A 19,903-nucleotide genomic window follows, 5' to 3' on the forward strand; every position below is an offset into this window, starting at 1 on the left:
ATAAAAATGTTCTCAAGTATGTAAGTTGATTTTCAGTGTTTTACGATGAAGTTCAAAGTGAGAAAGCGTAATAGGAAGATTTAGTTCCAGCTATGTACAGTAGTGTTGAATTGTCGAGAGCATAGCATTTTTGATTGGAGTATGATACAGTTGCTATGATCTGCTATTTTGTTTTCCCGTGAGATTCCAGAGCGTATGTCGAGATACTTAGCAGGCAGAGAGGAAGTTACACTTGGAAAAGAATCAGATTTCATCACTTTATCAGTGGTTTTAGGAAACAAACATCCTGAGATTCTCCCTTGTTTTGTAGAATATACAGTATTTTCTAATCAGTGGTGTGAACAACATAGTTTTAAAATGTATCTTCATTACCATCTACTTAAATGAACTGTCAGGTTTTCAGATTCATTCAGTTTCATTGTAGTACAGCCATTGACAATTTTACCACATTTTGGAAGAGTCATCCAGTCCATGAAAAAGAACTGTGTGCCGATTGGTCTAATATTGGAGTGATATTGAGAGTAAGTGGAAATACGGAGCATATAGGTAATGTTGAATGTTTCCAGCATGGATTTATATCAATATGACCTACTCTGATATAGTTATCCGTACCTTTATAGGGCACATAAAACCTGGGAGATAGTTAAATAATATTTTATACAGTACATGAATATTGCCAAACCTTTTCCTATTGGTAACCTATGGAGGTAGGGGAAAATTCTGAACTACGACAGTGAAGATGGAGCGGTGAATTCCCAACCGCGCGAGAGATTGAGGCTGGAATATCTCGCAGGATTGTACTGGCTGTAGTAAGCTTTTGTACCAATAGAGGTGGTCTTGAGCTGATAGTGGCAAAGTAGTCATGCTGACTTCAGTTTCTTGACTGATCACAAAGCCAGGAGGTCAGTGAAATAATTAGAGGGATAAGTTTTCACAAAATAAACTAAAAATCATATATATCAGTTACCTTCCTAGGTGTTTGGCTAGTATATACATAGTCATTTAGCTGATGTAAGTTTCAGTCATATAGCTAACGTAAGTTTCAGTCATTTAGCTGATGTAAGTTTCGGTCATTTAGCTGGTGTAGGATTCAGTCATTTAGCTGACGCAAGTTTCAGTCATTTAGCTAATGTAGGTTTCAGTTTGTGTTGTGCAGGTGGTGATTTTGTACATCCTGTTTCTTTAATGTGTAGCAGTGTTTGACATTTTATGTAGACATATTTTTAAGTACTCAATGCATCACTGATTGATGTACGTACAGCCCACAGTACCATGCAGTTAGGAAAAATATGCTTTTAATGGTTTTTTTAATACCTTTATTATATTTTAAATTTTTGTGATGTAATTTTTTTTTTTTTGTGATATATTTTGACATCTGCTGCTTATTAATGAAGGCCTCCAACATTTCAGGGTTGCGGTGGTGTGTGGTGATGCCACCGCCACCGCCCCCATGTGCTCCTGGTGGGCTGGGCCCCCGTGCGCCACCCCCTCCGCGTTTGCCTGCTGCCAAGCTCGGTGGTGGTGGTGGGGGCAATGAACGCAATGCTCTTCTGTCGGACATTAGGAGCGGCACCAGACTTAAAAAGACCGTTACAAATGACCGTTCGGCACCTGCCATCGAGGGTGAGTTTCTCTGGCGCTTCGCAGATAAGTTGATTTAGTGTTTAAGGCTAAGGGAAGTATATTTTGATCTAACCAACTACAGTAATAGGTTAATACAGACAAGTTCTTGAGTGCGCCCCTTTGCCACCCGTAAGTTCAAATTTTGTTTTGGGCACTGGTCCTTTTAGTAATTCTACTAAGGCACAGAACAATTGTGTATGTGATACAGCACGGTATGTGCAGTGTATTGCGTTTTAGGATGAAGAAACGCACAGTACTCTATTGATTTTATACACTGTACTCAAATAGGCATGAAGAATACAGTAACCGACTTAAAACAGTTCAACTTGCAAACGACCATCAGATATGTACCTCATTTGTAAGTAGGGTGGTGTCTGCATTAGGAAAAGTGGACAATGATTACGGAATGACGTGCCATAAATGTTGAAAATGATGAAGGGGCATGGTGTTTTATAGTAGCATTATTGTATAAAAACTCACGAACTCCCTAACATCAACACCTATGATACTGCCAAGGATTCAGTTTGAGTTTACTTTTGAAAAAGGAATAGAAGTACTCCAGTAACAGTCAGTTTGATATTATGGAACCTCAACAGAGTATCCAACATGTAAATTGAATGGTTTGAGAAAAAGAGGAGACCGCTACCACAAAAGACACATGCACTACAAGCTACAGTGAAATGATATCCCTAACCATCGTTTTGTGTTTTTGTTTTGAAGATCTGTTTAGTGTAGGCTGTGAGGTGCTGTATCTGCAAGACCTGTTTGGGTTATAAAAAAAAAAAAACACAAAATTAGTCAGACACCATCTAGTCTTGGAGGAGTAGCAGAACAAAGAGAAATCACAAGTCCAGACAATCCAGGAAATGTGTACAGTATAGACAAAGACCTTGAATACAAAGAATAAGTGAAGAAAGTGCACTAGAGAGCGAGAGTGGAGATCTCTCGCTAAATGGCTCGACCTTGCGAAAGAAAAACCAGACTTCATGTAGTCAGTGGTGGTATTTTTTGCATCACCTGTTAGGGAAAAAGACACTGGTTTAATTTGGATATGATATTCCCGATGCCATTACGTACATATTGTCTAATGGTAGGGAAGAACCTGCGACAAGCACGTGGCAGAAATAGCGAAGAAAGGGTTGCAGAGAAGCCACACTTGTGAATGAGGAGGAAATGTTGCATTGTAGTATTTTGTAAGCCTTGGGCAGAGAAAGTGCAACAAGATCTTATTATTCATGGTCAAGAGAAAGAAAAATAAACTCGTTGGAACACCACTTAAGGACTGGCAGACAACGTTGATTTAATAATTGCAACTCTAAAGTACATCATTGGGAAACTTGAATGACTAGTGATACTTAAACCTGATCAGGCAATATTAGTGGACGTAAAATATATGATTAGAGCCAGCCTTGATTTTAATGAAGACAGGACACCACACGAGCATGGCATGTTGGACTGTTGTGGATAAATATTTCTCTCTCTCTCTCTCTCTCTCTCTCTCTCTCTCTCTCTCTCTCTCTCTCTCTCTCTCTCTCTCTCTCTCTCTCTCTCTCTCTCTCTCTCTCAGTACAGTACTGTACTTACTCGTGGCAAACCACCTGTTAGGAGAAATTTCCTGTGTGCATGACCTTGTTGAATGACTTGTGTCTGCGATATCATTGCTGTGCTTCAGTCCAGTCATTGTTGAATGCAGCATTCCTCATAGCCAAGCCTTGGTTGTCACCAGTTATTTGACCTGAAACTGGATTAGAGGAACTGAGTTCTAGATTGTATTCGCTTTTAATCTCCCATGCTAGTGATCAGTCAGGAATACTTTCCCTGTGTTGTTCAAGGAGTCTTAAATATATTTAAGAATACTTTATTTCATTTTATTACGTCTCAGATATAACCTTTGCTAAGATTGAGAAATTGATAGGACTAAACACTTAACTTACTACCACGTGTTTTTGACCATTTTAATTATGCTAATCAAGTTATTGATACTTTTTTGTAGAATAATCGATTGAATGTAAATTTCAGGAATTATGGGAGTTTGTTTGGAAGGGAAGCAGGTTGCGTGGTATACAGTATTTTGATAATAGATATGAACTAAAAATGTATAATTTCTGATAAACTCCTCCATGACTTCTTTATCTTGAATATTATTGCAAAGTTATATTTTTGTTGTATAATAATTAAAACAGACTACTGAATCTCTCTCTCTCTCTCTCTCTCTCTCTCTCTCTCTCTCTCTCTCTCTCTCTCTCTCTCTCTCTCTCTCTCTCTCTCTCTCACACACACAATTCCTAATTTCCACAGAGTATTTACAGGAATTCACATAATAGCAGTTTCTGTGTAAATGTAAAAGTACCCTGTAGAGGGGTAGTGCTGTCAGTGCACCTTACATGGTGCACTGTGGGCATTACTTGAGGCTCTTTGCAGCGTCCCGTAGGCCCCCAGCTGCAACCCCTTTCATTCCTTTTACTGTACCTCTGTTCATATTCTTTCTTCCATCGTACTCGCCACCTTCTCCTAACAGTTATTTTGTAGTGCAACTGCTTTGAGATTTTCCTCCTGTTACACCTTTCAAACATTTTTACTGTCAGTTTCTGTTTCAGCACCGAATGACCTCATAGGTTCCAGCGCTTGGCCTGTGGCCTAAACACTATATTCTGTTCTATTCTACTTCATAATATAGTAGCAATATCTGCGTAAATGTAATGAGATTTACGAGAAAAATTCTGCGTAAAAGAACTTGAAGAATATGTCTCTTCCAGGTAAAAGTAAGCCCTCTACAAATGGGGGGTCGTTCGGTGGAGGAGGAGGAGGAGGAGGAGGGGGAGGGGGCAGTGGGATGATGAATGGAGGGGTCCCTCAACTAGGCGGTTTGTTCGCTGGAGGAATGCCCAGGTTGAAACCCACAGGAGCGAGAGGATTCGGCAGTACAAATTCTTGTAAGTGCCCTTCAACTTTTTTTGGGGTGTTGATTTAGATCTAATGTGTTTTGCTAAAGACTCATTATGTTCTTTCAATTGTTTTAAACTTATGGAAATACAGAGATATTAATTAAATGGGTTTGGCAGTACAAATTCTCGTAATTGCCCTTCAACTTTTTTGGGATGTTGATTTAGATCTTAATTTGTTTTGCTAAAGACTTGTCTTTTTTTAATTGTTTAAAACTTTTAGGAATATAGGGATATTAATCAAATGTAATTTTTTTGTTCCCCTAGGGGGTTAGTGCCTTCAGTGCACCTCAAGTGGTGCACTGTAGGCATTACTCGAGTCTTTGCGGCAACCTCTTTCATTCCTTTTACTATACCTCCGATCATATTCTCTTTCTTCCATCTGACTTTCCATCCCCTCTAACAGTTTTTACTTAGTGCAATGCGAGGTTTTCCTCCTGTTACGCCTTTCAAACCTTCTTACTGTCAGTTTCCCTTTTAATGCTGAATGACCTCATAGGTCCCAGCGCTTGGTCTTTGGCCTTAGTTCTGTATTCTCTATTAAATTGTAATTCTTTTGCAGAAGACTCGAGTCTCTTTTTAGTTTAGAAGAATTAATTTTATTCATGATGCTTCCACCTTTTTTGTGAATAGATTTTATGGTATTTTCTGAGAAGTTATATAGTTGATTTGAATATCAAGGCATTATACAGTATAAACTGATCACAGCATAATTTCCACACTTTTAACGTTGTTTCAAAGCAAAGGATTTTGATGTTCCCTCATATGATTAAAAATGGATTTGTAAGCTCATTTGACCTCTTAGGGTTTTCACTGTCTTAAATTTGGGATTATTTGGTTTCATTTTGCATAGCATGGTTGGGTGTGATACAAGAAGGCTTTTCTTTTGATGTTATTTCAATTTTGTTTTTAATCTCCCTCATCTTATACATAAGGAAATGAGTAAAATAATGTCTTTGGAAAATGGGAAACTTGACTGTCACGATTAGGTACCTTTCACTCTTCAATAATGCAGCGTTTAACTTTAGACTAAGAGAAAGTAAAGGAAATATGAGGTCTTGATGGGAATGGCCTTGTGTGGTTTATGACTATTGTATCTATTGATGGCAGTTTATAAAGCTTACAGACCAGTTAGAGCAGCTCCCTCGGAGCGTATGCATTACGGCTGTGATGTTTGCTCCGTGTCGAAGTTATGTTCAAGCGTCACCACAGTTTCAGTGAGGTGATTTGCAGTTTTTCCAAAGCTCTTGTGTTGGGTGAATTGTTTTCATCAATGCTCAAACTTCATTGACAGCCACAGGCAGTAGTGGGCCGTTACTACCCCCGGGAAGGAAGCCTGCTCCAAGTGTGCCTCAGCGTGATTTGTCATCAGAGTCCGAAGTTTCCACTAATGATATACCTCCTAGTCCAAAGGTGAGTGCCTTAAGTGGTAGTTGGTTGGTGTTTTGCTGTTGATTATGATTAACTGGGTGCTAATTATAGGAAATGTTTTTGATCTAGAGGAAAGTAAACTTTCTGGGTCCAACATTCTTATTGGTTTTTTATTCATGATGAATATTTCTCTAGTAGCAAGGGCCGTTGTGTATTAGTTTGTGTGTTGCTCTTAGCCTAAGGTAAGTTTCATTCTGCAGATCAGTTTTATTTTGTTGGAAGTTTTTTTTATATCTATAAATGGAATTTAGATTTTGTTCCCAAAACTGGTTGCAGTGGTTGTTTCAAATTATGATACTTTAGTAATAGTCAGTCATGAAATGGTGAGTTACTTGTCCCTGGTAAAACATAACCCTTTTATAAATACTGCGATTAGTCATAAGAATTAGTAGTTCTTCCTTTTTCATTTAATTTCTTCCTTAAACTTAGAACTGCTGCTCATTGCAATGCCACCGTGAACTTGTGAATAAGTGCTTTAATAAAATTTCTGCTCTCTCTAGATGTAAAATGAAACTACTTATTTATTTTAGAGAAAATATGTGAATCTTGAAACCCATCATGATAAACTTAACAGTTTGTGAAAGCTGTCTCTTTAGATTGACATGGCTTGTAGATACACAATAAGATAATTAAGAGACCGACACACTAACCCACACATGGGACATTGTACAAGCAAGGGTCGTCATACTTACCGTACCCCAAAGGCAAAGTTGTGTCAGTGGTATATAAAGTTATCACACATCTAAAGTTTTTTTTTTTTTTTTTAGAAGGGAGTGGTGTTTTTAGGAGTAGTATACATTTCCAAAGTCCATTTTTAGCCTAAGTCTGATTTGTCATAGAAATAGTGAAAAATGTGGTTTTTGTTTTTCCCTTTCCAAATATAAAATTAAATTGTGCATCGGAAAGGGAGGCTAGTGATGGAACATTGAGGACAAAGTAGGATTCCCTATATCCAGATATGTCGAGGTCGCTGAAATGCACAGAACCATATCTAAACATAGTGCTCCTCCTGAAAATGACTTTCAGGGAATTTGTTAAAATGTGAACGTATTTAAGCTTTCTAACTGGAGTTATTTCTTGATGCAAAGTTAGTCACAGTATTAGCAAATAATGTACTTCTGTCTTGACTTGAAACAATTTTGCTTGGTGTTCTATTTACACGAGATAATGCTAGATTCATTTCTGTGAGTTTTACCATTGCCAGAATTATATTAATTTAATATTTAATGTGTAGTTGTACAGCAATGCTTCCTTGGACCCTGGCCAACATGGCAAGCTTTATGGTGCATAGGTCAAACTAAGAATTAGATTTTTATTATAATGCCAGTTAATTGATTGATCTTTCCTTACGAGGCTTGCTCACACCGTATCCAGTGTAGTAAGGATCAAGCGGAGTATTTGCTTTTTACTGGTATAATGTTCAGATGTACAGACACCACCCTACTTACAAACAGGTTATGTTCCGGACAACCGTTTGTTGGTAACCATACTCTTCATGCTTATTTAGGCTAAGTACAGTATGATATAAAATCAGTACGGTACTGTATGATTTTTCATCCTAAAACACAACACACTGAACATACAGTATTGTATGTACAGAATAGGCGAGCAAAGCAAAATTTGAAATTCCGGGTGGCAAAGGGGAGTGCATTGAACAAAATTTCAATTTGCAATCTTGTTTGTATTTCTGAAAGTTTCCGAGTTGAATGTTCCTAAGTATGGTGGTGTCTGTATTTGCTTTTCACCAGGGTTTATTGTTAAGAGGTACTCAGTTTTTGTTGTGGGCCTTTGTAAAACCTCTGATGCCTTTACAGCCTAGTAGTAAGAGTAGTCCAGCCCCCCCTCCACCTCCAGCCACGCGAAAACCTACCTTCCCCGGTGATAGGCCGTCGCCAAGAGGACCCCTTCCCGAACCTCCTAGTCCTGGTAGTAAGCCTAGACCGAACGTGAGTATGCCATTTCGACTTTGCATTTTTGTCGTTCTCTCGTGGAAGACAGGTTTTCAGTGATGTGGGAAGGGTTTTTTTTTTTAAGTGAAGTTACTAAAATGATTTGGATGCCTTTTATCGCTCTGTCGTTGTAGACAGGTTTTCAGTACTGTGTGAAGTTTTTTTTTTTTTTATTGATGTCACCAAAATGAATAGGAGAACTTGGTTTTTATTTTTTTAGTTCTGCTATTCAAGGAGAATGCTTCTGTGCTATTGGCTTGGGTTATTATTAGTGATTAGTTTACCAGACTGCTGATCAATAAAAAGAAGTCAGCAAAAGTTGAATCTTATACTTACTATAGGATCCCAAAAAAAGAGAAGACTAGTAACCGTAGAATTACTTATAACAAGACTACTGTAAATTATAATGGGAGTACTGTATTCTACAGTTAATTTAACAGGGGACAACTTTTCATGCAAACTTGAAGTGAGGAGAAAATATTGTATTCGTTCGGCATGGTTGTGTTGTTCTATATCCAAAACTGACCATAGCTACTTTGGGAGGTATATATGTTCTCATTGTAGTAAAAAAAAAAAAAAAAGTATTTGATATCAAACACTGTATACATTGGATCTCCTGATAAGCGTTATTATAAGAATCATGTAATGAAATGTGTAGTGGTTATTTCTACTTGGTCGTCACAATAAGCCCCGGAAACAAAATCAATTTAGTCTAGGTTTTTCCAGTCTGAATTTTTAAAGAATGCAATTTTTTCATTAAATTCATGTTGGTGTGAAAGACAAACTCTTCGAACATGCCCAGTAAGAGTTAAGTATTTTAGCTCGGTGGTATAAAAATGATTATAGTCCGTTGAAGCCATTTTCTGCCCGTGTAAGCTTGGAGGGAAGTGAAAATAGTTGTACAGGTGCTGAACTAGTTATTCCCATTGTTTAAAGTTACTGAACGTGTAATGTTTAGTACCACCTTTTGAGAGTCGTGGGATAATCTAAAGCCAGTCTGTGGTGAAACTCGCTTCGTTCCGGCTCATTACTTCTTAACTTTGTGATAATTACCTGTTATTGCTTGCTGTAAAATTGTCCCAGAATTTGTAGAAAGTATTAAATTTAGTAGAAAGTATTGTGTAAAGTTTCTGCTTTGAAATGCTTATGGCGATTAAATAGTTTCTATAAACTTCAGTGGATAAATATAAATTAAATTTAGTAGAGAAATGCCTTTATTTTCAGTTTGTGTAATCACGAAACATACAAGCTGCAATATGCCATGCCCTGCCTTATCCGAGCTAGTATTGTATTCTTAGTTATTGGTGCTACTGTACAAGTTAAATGGTAGGAAGTATAGTAAAATATCTTGAAAGTAGGTTCCTGCAAAATATAATAGAAAGCATACTTGATAAATGGTCAACAATATGCCCAGTAATGTAGTTTGGTATCATAGTTGATTAGCACTCTTTCTATTCAAATCCAACTCACCAGCTGCTTTGATTTTTATAAATAGACTGGCTGTCATTCACATCTGAGACAAGAATTAGGAAGTAGAATGGTATTTGCTGAAGGGGAGAAATTTCAACGTATAATCAAGTTATACGGCATTTATAAGGGTGTCGTGGGAAGGGATTATCTAGCCCTACCTTCCCTGACTACATCCCGTAGTTGGGAGCCTGTAACGGCTGATTCCAGATTATCATCCATACTCAGGAGGCCCATTGAGAAGCCCAGTGGCATTTGTGGGAAGTTGAGAGTTTATTTTTTAAATCCAGTGAGAAATTATTGCCATACTGTGCCAGCAGGCATCGGTGGAAACACTGTTGTACTGTTCTTTCTCATTTATTGGTCAGAATGGGATTTTGCATCATCAGCTGTGTAAGGGGATAAAAGAATTATGCTTGTGTAAGGACAAAATGCCTGTGTCCTGAGTGAGTATTTTGTGGAAGTTTTATTATTTATGTACTCATGTTTGTGACAAGATTCATCCCAAGTACTGAGAAATAGGAAGATTTAAAACGAAAGGAAAATTTAAGGTTATAGGGCCCGTAGCCTATTGTGCTTCCTTCCTAGTACTAGACCGTGTTGAAAGTTATTTAGTACACATTCCAAATTATGAAATAATGATAAATAATTTAGTACAGAAAAAAGAATCTCTTCAATGTAACCTTCTTTTTGTAAGGTTCTAGCATTCTTCCTTATGAAAAGAAAGTTACATTACAGTAAATTTTATTTCTGTTTACCTGAAACAGAAGTATTCGATGAGTATCTCATGAGGCAATATCATTTACATAAAATATGAAAAAAACCCTTCTTGGGATTTTGATGGTAACATTAGCTTCTCGTTGCAGATAGAAAACGGTATTGTTATTGGATATTTTTTAACTTGACCCATCCTGAAAACCTGTAAATTGGTTGTAGAGTTACAGTATTTGATAATATATATACTTTTAGAATGTTTCAGTTGAAAGCAATTTGCCAGTATTAAGTATTTGTTAGGTTTGAAAGTGCATATTCCTGAATATAATGTGTATCTTGAAGTTAGTATTTATTTTGTATCACATGCTCATTCACATTAACTGTATTAGTAGAGTACATTTGATTTTAGGGTTATTATAGAAGTAATTTTTTTGTTTTATCTGTAGATTTATTTTGAACATTGTAATTTTATCAGCCACATTTTGATGACTGCACTTTACAGTATCCAAATATTGAAGCTTATCTTAAATTATACAGTATTCAAATATTGATGCTTATCTTAAATTATAAATACAGTACTTGTACCTTAGACTGTATTTTACAGAGCAATACTGTATCTGAAGAGCCACAGATTATTGGTAGAAGGCTGTATTACCTTGTAGTGTATGGTTTCACAGCTTTGGTTCACATGTAAAAGACACTTCAGTCACCTTGACAGAGTAGATGGCTTACATTTGACCTCTTAATTCGCCAGGATTTAAATACCACATCAAATCCCGTTAAAAGCGGGCATCCGACCCTTCCAACCAAGCCTAATTTAGTAATCAAACCTAGTGTGGGGAATAAACCTGCACCTCCTAGACCACCCAATACTGCCAAGCCACAACCTCCACCAAAGTCGCCAGTAGTACAAGTAAGTGCACCCTAGTGCTTTCTCGAAATGTTTCTGGCTTGGTACGTTACACCCTGTCGTCTCAGGTTGTCTCTTGTTTTTGCAGCGAATTTATGGACGTTCTGTTCTGTGGAAACATGCCTGCCAAGTTTTCATATTTCTATATTATTATTGTTCAGAAGATGAACTGTATTCACATGGAGCAAGCTCAAAAAAAGGGGCCATTGACTTGAAATCCAAGCTTCCTAAGAATACAGTGTAAGAGAAGGTAAAGAGAGATACAGAAAGAGTGATCCCACTTATTACAAGGAAAAAATAAATTAATAAATAGATGAAACTGTATTTAAATGCAAAGATAATAGCATTAGGGTAGTAATGCATTGCATCTTCACTTGTATGGCTCAGCGCAGACGTTCGTCCTTGATGAATAACGCATATGATAATTTAAGGTCATGATTTCATAGAGACTTGGAATTAGCATGTCCACGTCACATGATGTTTAGAATTGAATACGATAATTTTATTGATGCATGTTTGTGTGAAAGCACGAGATTTAGGGTCTGGTTTTATTCACTTATCATATATTGTACGCAGAGTGTTGTGCTTGTCATTTCATCATATTGTAGACTTTGTTGTTTTTCGATCTTTTACAAGACTATTAATGGTTGCTGAAAGGCTTGTAATAATATTGCACAGTGTCATCGAGACAGTTTGTTTCACTCTCATACGTAGCTATTCTTCTTCCCATTCACGTTGTAGCCAGGGATTGGCTCTGAAAACGTCACATGCTTTACTGGTAATAGATTTTGGTCGATTGTTTTAGAGACTTATCGAGAAGTGACTGCTGCTAGGCATTTTAAGTGTACAAAATTTTGTGACTGCTTCCACAATGGGGCTTTGTTGCCTTAAGGAATATGTTACAGACAAGTGATGCTGCAATTTCTGTTTGGTTACTTGGTTACTTCAAGCATAATTTATTTCTTAATGATAATTTTGATTCGCTAGGAATTTGGTTTAGATTGAAAGAACTATTTTAAATGCAGATTTTGAATGGCTTGAGTAAATTATTATTATTATTATTCAGATTAACCCTATTCATATGGAACAAGCTCACAGGGGCCATTGACTTGAAATTCAAGTTTCCAAAGAATATTTTGGTGTTTATTAGGAAGTAAGAGAAGATAAAGGGAAATATAGAAAGAAGAGATCTCGCTTATTAAAAAGAAAAATAAATCGATAAATAGATCAGAATATATTAATATGCAAGGAGAACAGCATTAGGGTAATCCTCGTGGAAGCGTCTAAAAGTGCGATGAAGCTGACAGTTCCGTTTCGTTTTGCAGCCAAATGGGAGCACTCCACCTCATTCCAGTAGACCTGCAAGTAGAACAAATAGCATGCGCGAGTTCAGGAGTTCGAGCGAATGCGATTTTCATACCGAGAGTAGTCATCGTTTTTCAAAAGAGGATAGCTCCTTTTCATCGACCATGACGCATACACTTCCAGCTTCGCATCACAACAGGTCGGGAGAATCACACTTCGGTCACGGCCGGCCAGTAACCGTGGGACGGGCAGGGGGCCTCAAGATGACTGCCCCTTCGCAGCCCCCTCCCCCACCCCCCAGCAGGCCAATGATTCCAGCACCCCCTCCGCCAAACCAGCCTCCCCCGCCTCCCCCTCACAGACCGAAGCCAGAGGTAAGACCATGTTGCATGTGTGAGTAGATTACTGCATTGTAGCAGAAATTATTTTTACATTTGGAGATTTTTAAGTGCTGCAGGCATTGAATAATACTAATGATGACATTTTTACATAAGAGGTTATAAAAATATATAGATTTCTCAGAAATGTAAAAGCTTTTTAACACTATTAAGATTGTTTGAATGTTTTGAGTATTGAAATCAGTTTCAGACATGGAGTATTGGTAGAATATATTATGCATTAGTGAGATGGAAGAAATAGTTGGTATTCTAGAATAGGTAATATTTGTGCTCTTCAGTTGTAAAATACTTAATCTAACAGTAATTGTGGTTGGCTCATTATTCCTGCCTTCCGAGCCGCAAAAATAGTTGCAGTGGAAAATTTGAAGAGATATTTGCCTTGCATAGTAATTGCATTTAAGTCCTGAGTGGATTTAGGGTCATTTTTATTACAGAATTGATTATCATGCTCTTCAGTCATGAAAGAATTTATCTATTATCATTTACGCTTGTGCACTATTCCAAAAGTAGAAACAGGAAGATTGTCAGATAGTCTTGGATCGTCAGGTTCTCGCCCCAGAGACTGGCAGCAAAACTTTGGCACGATGGAAATGATTGAAGGACCGTATGGTAATGAGAATTAAAATTCTCCTCATTGCATGAGCTATTATGGAAAGTATAAGCATTCAATGGAACCAGCATAAAGGACAATGAACTTGGAAATCAGACGTCTACAAAATGGAATACAAATGCGAGTAACAAAAAAAATAGCAAATATAAATCAACAAACCATTTAAATTTATATAAAAAGCGTTATAGGTAGGAAAACTGAAGATGGCACTTTGGGCTTTGAAGCAGCAACAAACCTTAATTAAAACTTAATGCTCTATAACACTAACAAACTATTCAGTTTTATATGAAAGATATGATCAACTAAGCAGCCACATAAGATTTCTGCCATTTAGATCCGTAATAGCCAATGTTGATAATATTTTAATTATATAGATCTTGGTACAACTCATTACTTGTCAAACTTGTAAATAATAGAGCTTATCATTGCATTTTGTTGACCTATTATCTTTTCTGTGTCATCAGGTAACAGAAATTGCAAGAATCCTCTATTATTATTATTATGATTATTACAGGCAGTCCCCGGTTTACGATGGGGGTTCCATTTTTACGCTGTGTCGTAAACCAAAAATCGTTGTAAACCGAAAAATCGTCGAAAATTGTCAAAATTCCCTAAGAAAACCTTACTTTTAATGCTTTGGGTGTATTGAAAACGACGTAAACTGCATTTTTCTTGAGTTTTTCGTCAAAAAGAACTCCGAATGTTTATTATTCTGCTGTTTTGGAGCCATATTTCTTCCGTCAGATCGGCATACGACGTGTCGTAACCCTGGAACATGCGTCGTAAACCGGGAAATAATTTGTGATGAATATATTTGAAAAGCATCGTAACCTCGGAGCGTCGTAAGCCGGACCCAGCCTAAACCGGGGACTGCCTGTATTCAGAAGATGAACCCTCTTCTTATAGAACAAGCCCACACTGGCCATTGACTTGAAATTCAAGCTTCCAAAGAATATGGTATACATTAGGAAGAAGTAAGAGGAGGCAAAGGGAAATACAGAAAGATCTCACTTATTAAAAAAAAGTTAATTAATTAATAATGTATTAAAATGCAAGGAGAATCGTATTAGGAGAGGAACGCATTGCATCTTATTATCGTTTCTTCCACAGCCTCCTGGTAGTGCACCTCCCCAGCCTCCCAGCAGATTTTCATCACGTCAGTCAGGTAAGCCTTACTATCCTGGCCACTTTAACACACTCCCTCCCAGACTCTCCCGTGACACCACTGGCTCGTACGACGTTCTCAGTGGCGACGGTTCGTACTATTCAGGTTACACGCAGTCTATGGATGCAGGAGACGTCAGTGTGCCTCCTCCTCACATGCGTAGTCAGTCGGTCGACTGTGCAGCCTGTGCCTACGATGGACAGGAAGTCGGCCCCCTGAACTGTGAGGCCTGTGAAGAGATGGCTCTCGAGGCCGGCAATTGCCCTGAGTGCGATCAGTATTCTCTCAGCCGCGGGGCCGCTGCCAGGTTTGGGGATTCGAAGGAGGAAAGGAAGGTCACTTGCTTTACTTCTTGCAAGCCAAAGACGAAAAAGCCGTCAAAGAAAGATTCAAAGAAGAAGGAAATGGAAGCTAAGAAAGAGAAGGAAGAAGTTTTAATAGAAGAGCAAATTGAAGAAGAAATTGATGTTTAATTTTATTTAAGATTTTTTCCAGAGCTTGGTCGGCTAACATGATATAGGCAGCTTTGTTCTGCATTATGTATTTAGGAATTATTATACAGCAAAAAGGAGATTTACTGTAGGTTGGTGCTGTTAATCACTACCATTAACTACACTCCTCAGTAGGTTAGGAATGTGCTATTCTTGATTAAACAGAACTGGAAGGAACGTCATTTGGCTAGTCTTGTCACATATTTATTTGGTGATGAAGAAGTCGATTTAAAAAGATCAACCATTATGGTATTTTCAGGTTGAAAATGTTATATCTTACATATAATATTTTGTTTCTTCACTTTGTATCTAATAATATAACCACTTCAAACTTAACAATTTGTATGTTGTATAATGTAATAGGAAATTTTTACTCAAGAAATGAAGATATTTCATGGTCACAGATAGACTTAAAGTCTGTTATTTCATCTTGAGTTATGTAACAGGTGATGGTAGGCTGTGTTCTTGATAAAGTCACATCCTTGCATATTATGGGATGGTCATTACATTACAGATTGTAGATTATACTTTATTAACAAAACATGATTACCCATAACTTAGGTATGTTTCCAAGTGCTGGAGATGTTTTGAGCTGTGATTTTAAATAGCGAGCAGAACATCGGCTGGATTTTAGCGTGTGACGGGTTCTGCTTGCAGCCGTGCTTATGTAATTCTGACGTGCGTAAATTAGGTGTTGTAACATATGAAGGCTAATTTGAAAATCATTTGTGAGTTAGGAGTTGAAACCTTCAGGCCACATGCTTCTTAAACAGTTCCTTTTCATTGCAAAGTCGAGAACATTTACAGAACAGCAATAGTTTACAGTTGTGGAATATTACTAGTCAGTCTATCTTCCTGTTAAAAATATTTTGGGATCAACTTCAAGGAGGTATAGTTCTAACATTATCAGTCTATACTTTGAGATGGTGGGCCAAGTCTGTGTATAATTCATGGTGAGTTTCGTTCTCTGTGGCTAACTGCAACTCTTGCATTTGTTAGGGTGCATGTAATTTTTTTTAAAAGGTATGATGAGGTAATGTATGTTTCCAGAATTGGCTGTGCGTGTCAGTGCATTAGTAAATAATACACAGTAAGGCATTGGTTCTGTTTCCAACATGTTAATGCAGTTTTGTTTCCAGGCTTTCATCAATAGTTATTAGTTGTATTTGAGGAAGTCCTAAGCTTATTTATTGTTATTTGTTACATTTCAGAGAGTTCTAAGCTTATTTGCTATCAGTTGCTCACTGGGAATTCATTTTGATTTGATATTGTATTGCTCATTTTAAAAGATTTTTACTATCAAATTTATTTTATACTTTTTTATAAGAGAAAACATATATTTTGTTAAAGAATGCCTGACAAATCAAATTATGGTTAGTTTTAGCATAATCTGAATAGTTGCTCATGAGATTTAGATGTATCGTGTGTCTCTTGGTACAACCAGGGTTTAGATGTATCCTGTGTGTAATTTGGTATAACCAGGGTGATTACCCTTCATTGCAAAGGTTGCTGCATATTTAAGACTGAATTAAGACTCCACTATTAATAATTACAAGTTTTATGTTTGTGGTCAGGGTGCAGAGAGCCTGTGTTCTCAATCAGGTGGTTAAAGGTTTTTTTGTGTCTATGCAAATTTTACTCTCCTGAATAGATGACTCTTGCTACCCTCTTTTCCACGTGTTGTCACTTTCATTTCAGTATGTTGCCCCAATTGTCAATTTTTTCTCTTAAAATTTCTGAGTAGAAATTGTCTTCAGTTTTGTGACATAAGCATTTTTTCTCATTCCATCTCATTCCAGCTCTGTACAGGCATGATTCATTCAGTCCCTAAGTACCTCTCTTTACTTTAGGATTGAAAAGTGGTCTTGAATATTTCCTAATACCCAGTTTTTCTTTTCATATGTTTTTGGTATTTAAAATCTTGTTAGGTAAAAGCTTTCAATTAAAGGATTGTAAGTTCTCTTCAGTAATGAATCTTTCTTTGGTTCGTAAGTGTAAACTTCCCTCGAGTTTAGGATTTTGTTGATCGGCGCTATACAGATTTTTTTTATCTAATTGTAGTTTTTTTATTTACTTTGGGGACCATGATTACACGTGAAGTTTTCATTGCTTCTTCATATATTAGCACCCACACTTTTGTTCTTTTTGCCATGGAGGACATATTTTGGACCAGTCACAGAAGAAAGTAGGAACTGATTCAGAATGGTCAGGTTGAACTACTTGATAATGTCATTCTATCCATTGAAAGGAAAGTTTAGCCTGCAATGGACGTATTACTGTAAGTACGGACTTATCTTTTAGTTTTGCTTTTCTGTTAGAAAGCCAACGTGAGATGCAATGTATTTATCTTGTGACTGGCATTAAAGAACGATGGGAATTTTAGCCTACCCACAGTAGAAACTACAGACAGGCTTTTGAGAAAGGGAGAAGCTTGTAGGAATTTTTTAAAAATTAAAGGAATGGGGGGGGGGAAGTTGGATAAATATTTTGTGAGGAATCACTTTGGTGTGGAACTTCAAGACATGTCCATTTATGTCAACCCCAGAACTCTAGGGAAGTTTGTGCTTTGCATTTCTAATTTATTGTATATATATATATATATATATATATATATATATATATATATATATATATATATATATATATATATATATATATATATATATATATATATATATATATATATATATATATATATATATATATATATATATATATATATATATATATATATATATATATATATATATATATTTTACATGCATGACTTCTGAAATATCTGTTGAATGTTAGTCTGTAGTGCCTGAAGTATTATCTGTTTGTGTTTCATGAATTAATAAGAAATATTTAAATCCTTTTTATTCTCATGCTTCCTTCACTGTCCCTGGGCCCAGTTTATGAGGCATACATGTTATACATTGACCTCTATCGGGCATATCAAAATCTCATTTATTGTAAGTGTGATCTGTAATGTCAAGTTATCCCTCCAGACTATTCCAGTTTTGAAGCTTTGTACTCTCTTGAGGAAGCCGCCGCTGTAAAAGATTTCCTCGAACCATCCGCCCTGAAAAGCTAGACTAAACTTTGTACTTGTAGTGTGGTCATTTTGGAACTTGGTTTACAACTTGAGTTGGTTCCAGGTCGCTGTAGTATCCTCCTTGGCAATCAGTGCTTTATTCCTTATAATCAGTCATGCAGTTATCTTTTTAGGATTTAGTTTTTATAGGACTTGGCTGTACATGCCATTAGCCACTTTCGAGATATTATCTTGAAATTGGGTAGAGGTGGTACTTGCATAGTAGGATATTGTTTAGGAACAGTTTTGGTTTCTTAAAAATTCTCTGTATATCAGCACAGTACTGCAGTTTGCCATCAATCTCTGCTTAGAAAATGATCCTACCTTGGCTTGCTACTACGATAGGCAAAAATTTCAATGTGAGTACTTATTGGCCTCTTCAAGGAAATACAAGGTCCAAGAATAAGTACGAGCATATTTTTACGTTGCCTTTACATGATCTACTTCCGATCTATACATGCAGTAAAACAACAAGTTGAATTGTTTATGTCCACAAACAGTTATGAGACAAACTCTTCTGGTGTGAATATTTTCATCACAGTTTGGAACCAGATTGTTTATATAATTCAATGGCTGTAAGGCTATCATGTATTCTGAAGAAAAATTTCTTTGTTACGTAACGTTTCTCAATTCTGCAAATCAAAGGAAATATGTGCTTGTACTATATTTTTATATTTGACTTGAAATCTTTTATTTCTCTATGCGGGGCTTTCTAGTTTCTTAAATATTAATTTTCTAATATTTCTCTGTTTTAAAAAGAAATGCATACATTAGCAGTTTTTTCTGAACTGAGAGAAACTCTAGTCATGTAAATCATGAGGCTGTGTAATTGTTGTCTATTAAAATGGATATAGCGTTGATATTCTATTTTGTTGTTTATGATTTGTTTGTCAGTCATTAGTATTTTAGCAGTAGCTACTGTATTTTGTAATTGCTTTCTTTTACTGATAGGTCTTTGTTTATGAACCTTTCCTATGAATTTTATCTTATGACCAGTAAAGTTCTGATTATACACATTAAATGGGTTATTGGTGAAACCCTATTGTAGTAGTGTTGTATGAAGGTATTGAATTTAGATGCTCTTAAATTTTAACAGATTTTTATATTGGTTAATCATTTTTTACAGGATTTTCTGTTGTATGTGGGCATAGATTTTTTCATTAGTTTGTACCACTGGCATCTCAGTATATGAAAGGTGGGGCAGTGATTGAACTGTTTGTTTTAAGGCTGACTTTAGATTTAGTTTTGAAGGTCCAACACAATTGAGCTTTACCCTCATTGCAGTCCAGCTAAGGGTTTGGGTGCTGTCCAATCCGTCAAGTAATTTGATAAGGCCAAAGGGTTATGATTAATGGTTACATTAAAGTTTTGAAGGAACTCTCCATCTTGAATGGCCTAGGGATTCTACACTTCTTGATTAGTGCTGGATCTTTGCATTCCTGCCGATTTTTTACTCCTTATAGAAGTAATCCGAGTTGCAATTATACCTATACTTTACACTTTAATCAACTTTTGGTTCCTTGGCAGCTCATACAGTCAGTATCAAGTTCATGCCAGTTCTAGAATTCTGCCCTTTACCGTAATATTAAGAGCAGGAAAATGTTAGTAGGATTTGGGTACATGCAGCAAGCAATGTTATCTTAGATTGGGTAATGAGGAAAGATCGTTCGAGACATTAACAGTTACAATGTAAATTTGGGGGTGACCATTCTGTCTTTTCTCTAGGGCCACCCAGTGTTATGGGAAACTGCTTAATAAAAATTTAGTTACTTGGAAAATTATTCGTGGTTTAGTTAAGGATATGAATAAATCACGCTGATTT

The 19,903-nt window shown here is 36.6% G+C and overlaps 1 protein-coding gene across 1 annotated transcript in view; it reads left to right on the forward strand.

Moving 5' to 3' along the window:
• The window catches only part of LOC136830341 (WAS/WASL-interacting protein family member 1-like), a 45,798-nt gene that overhangs the window by 13,583 nt on the left and 12,312 nt on the right, over positions 1–19,903 (forward strand). The window contains 7 exon segments of the mRNA XM_067089784.1: positions 1,411–1,623; positions 4,380–4,556; positions 5,860–5,978; positions 7,811–7,942; positions 10,881–11,039; positions 12,362–12,715; positions 14,460–14,514. Coding sequence (XP_066945885.1) covers positions 1,431–1,623; positions 4,380–4,556; positions 5,860–5,978; positions 7,811–7,942; positions 10,881–11,039; positions 12,362–12,715; positions 14,460–14,514 — 1,189 coding nt within the window. The 5' untranslated portion in view covers positions 1,411–1,430.

The sequence above is a fragment of the Macrobrachium rosenbergii genome, chromosome 46, assembly GCF_040412425.1.
Source record: "Macrobrachium rosenbergii isolate ZJJX-2024 chromosome 46, ASM4041242v1, whole genome shotgun sequence".
Taxonomy (NCBI): Eukaryota; Metazoa; Arthropoda; class Malacostraca; order Decapoda; family Palaemonidae; genus Macrobrachium; species Macrobrachium rosenbergii.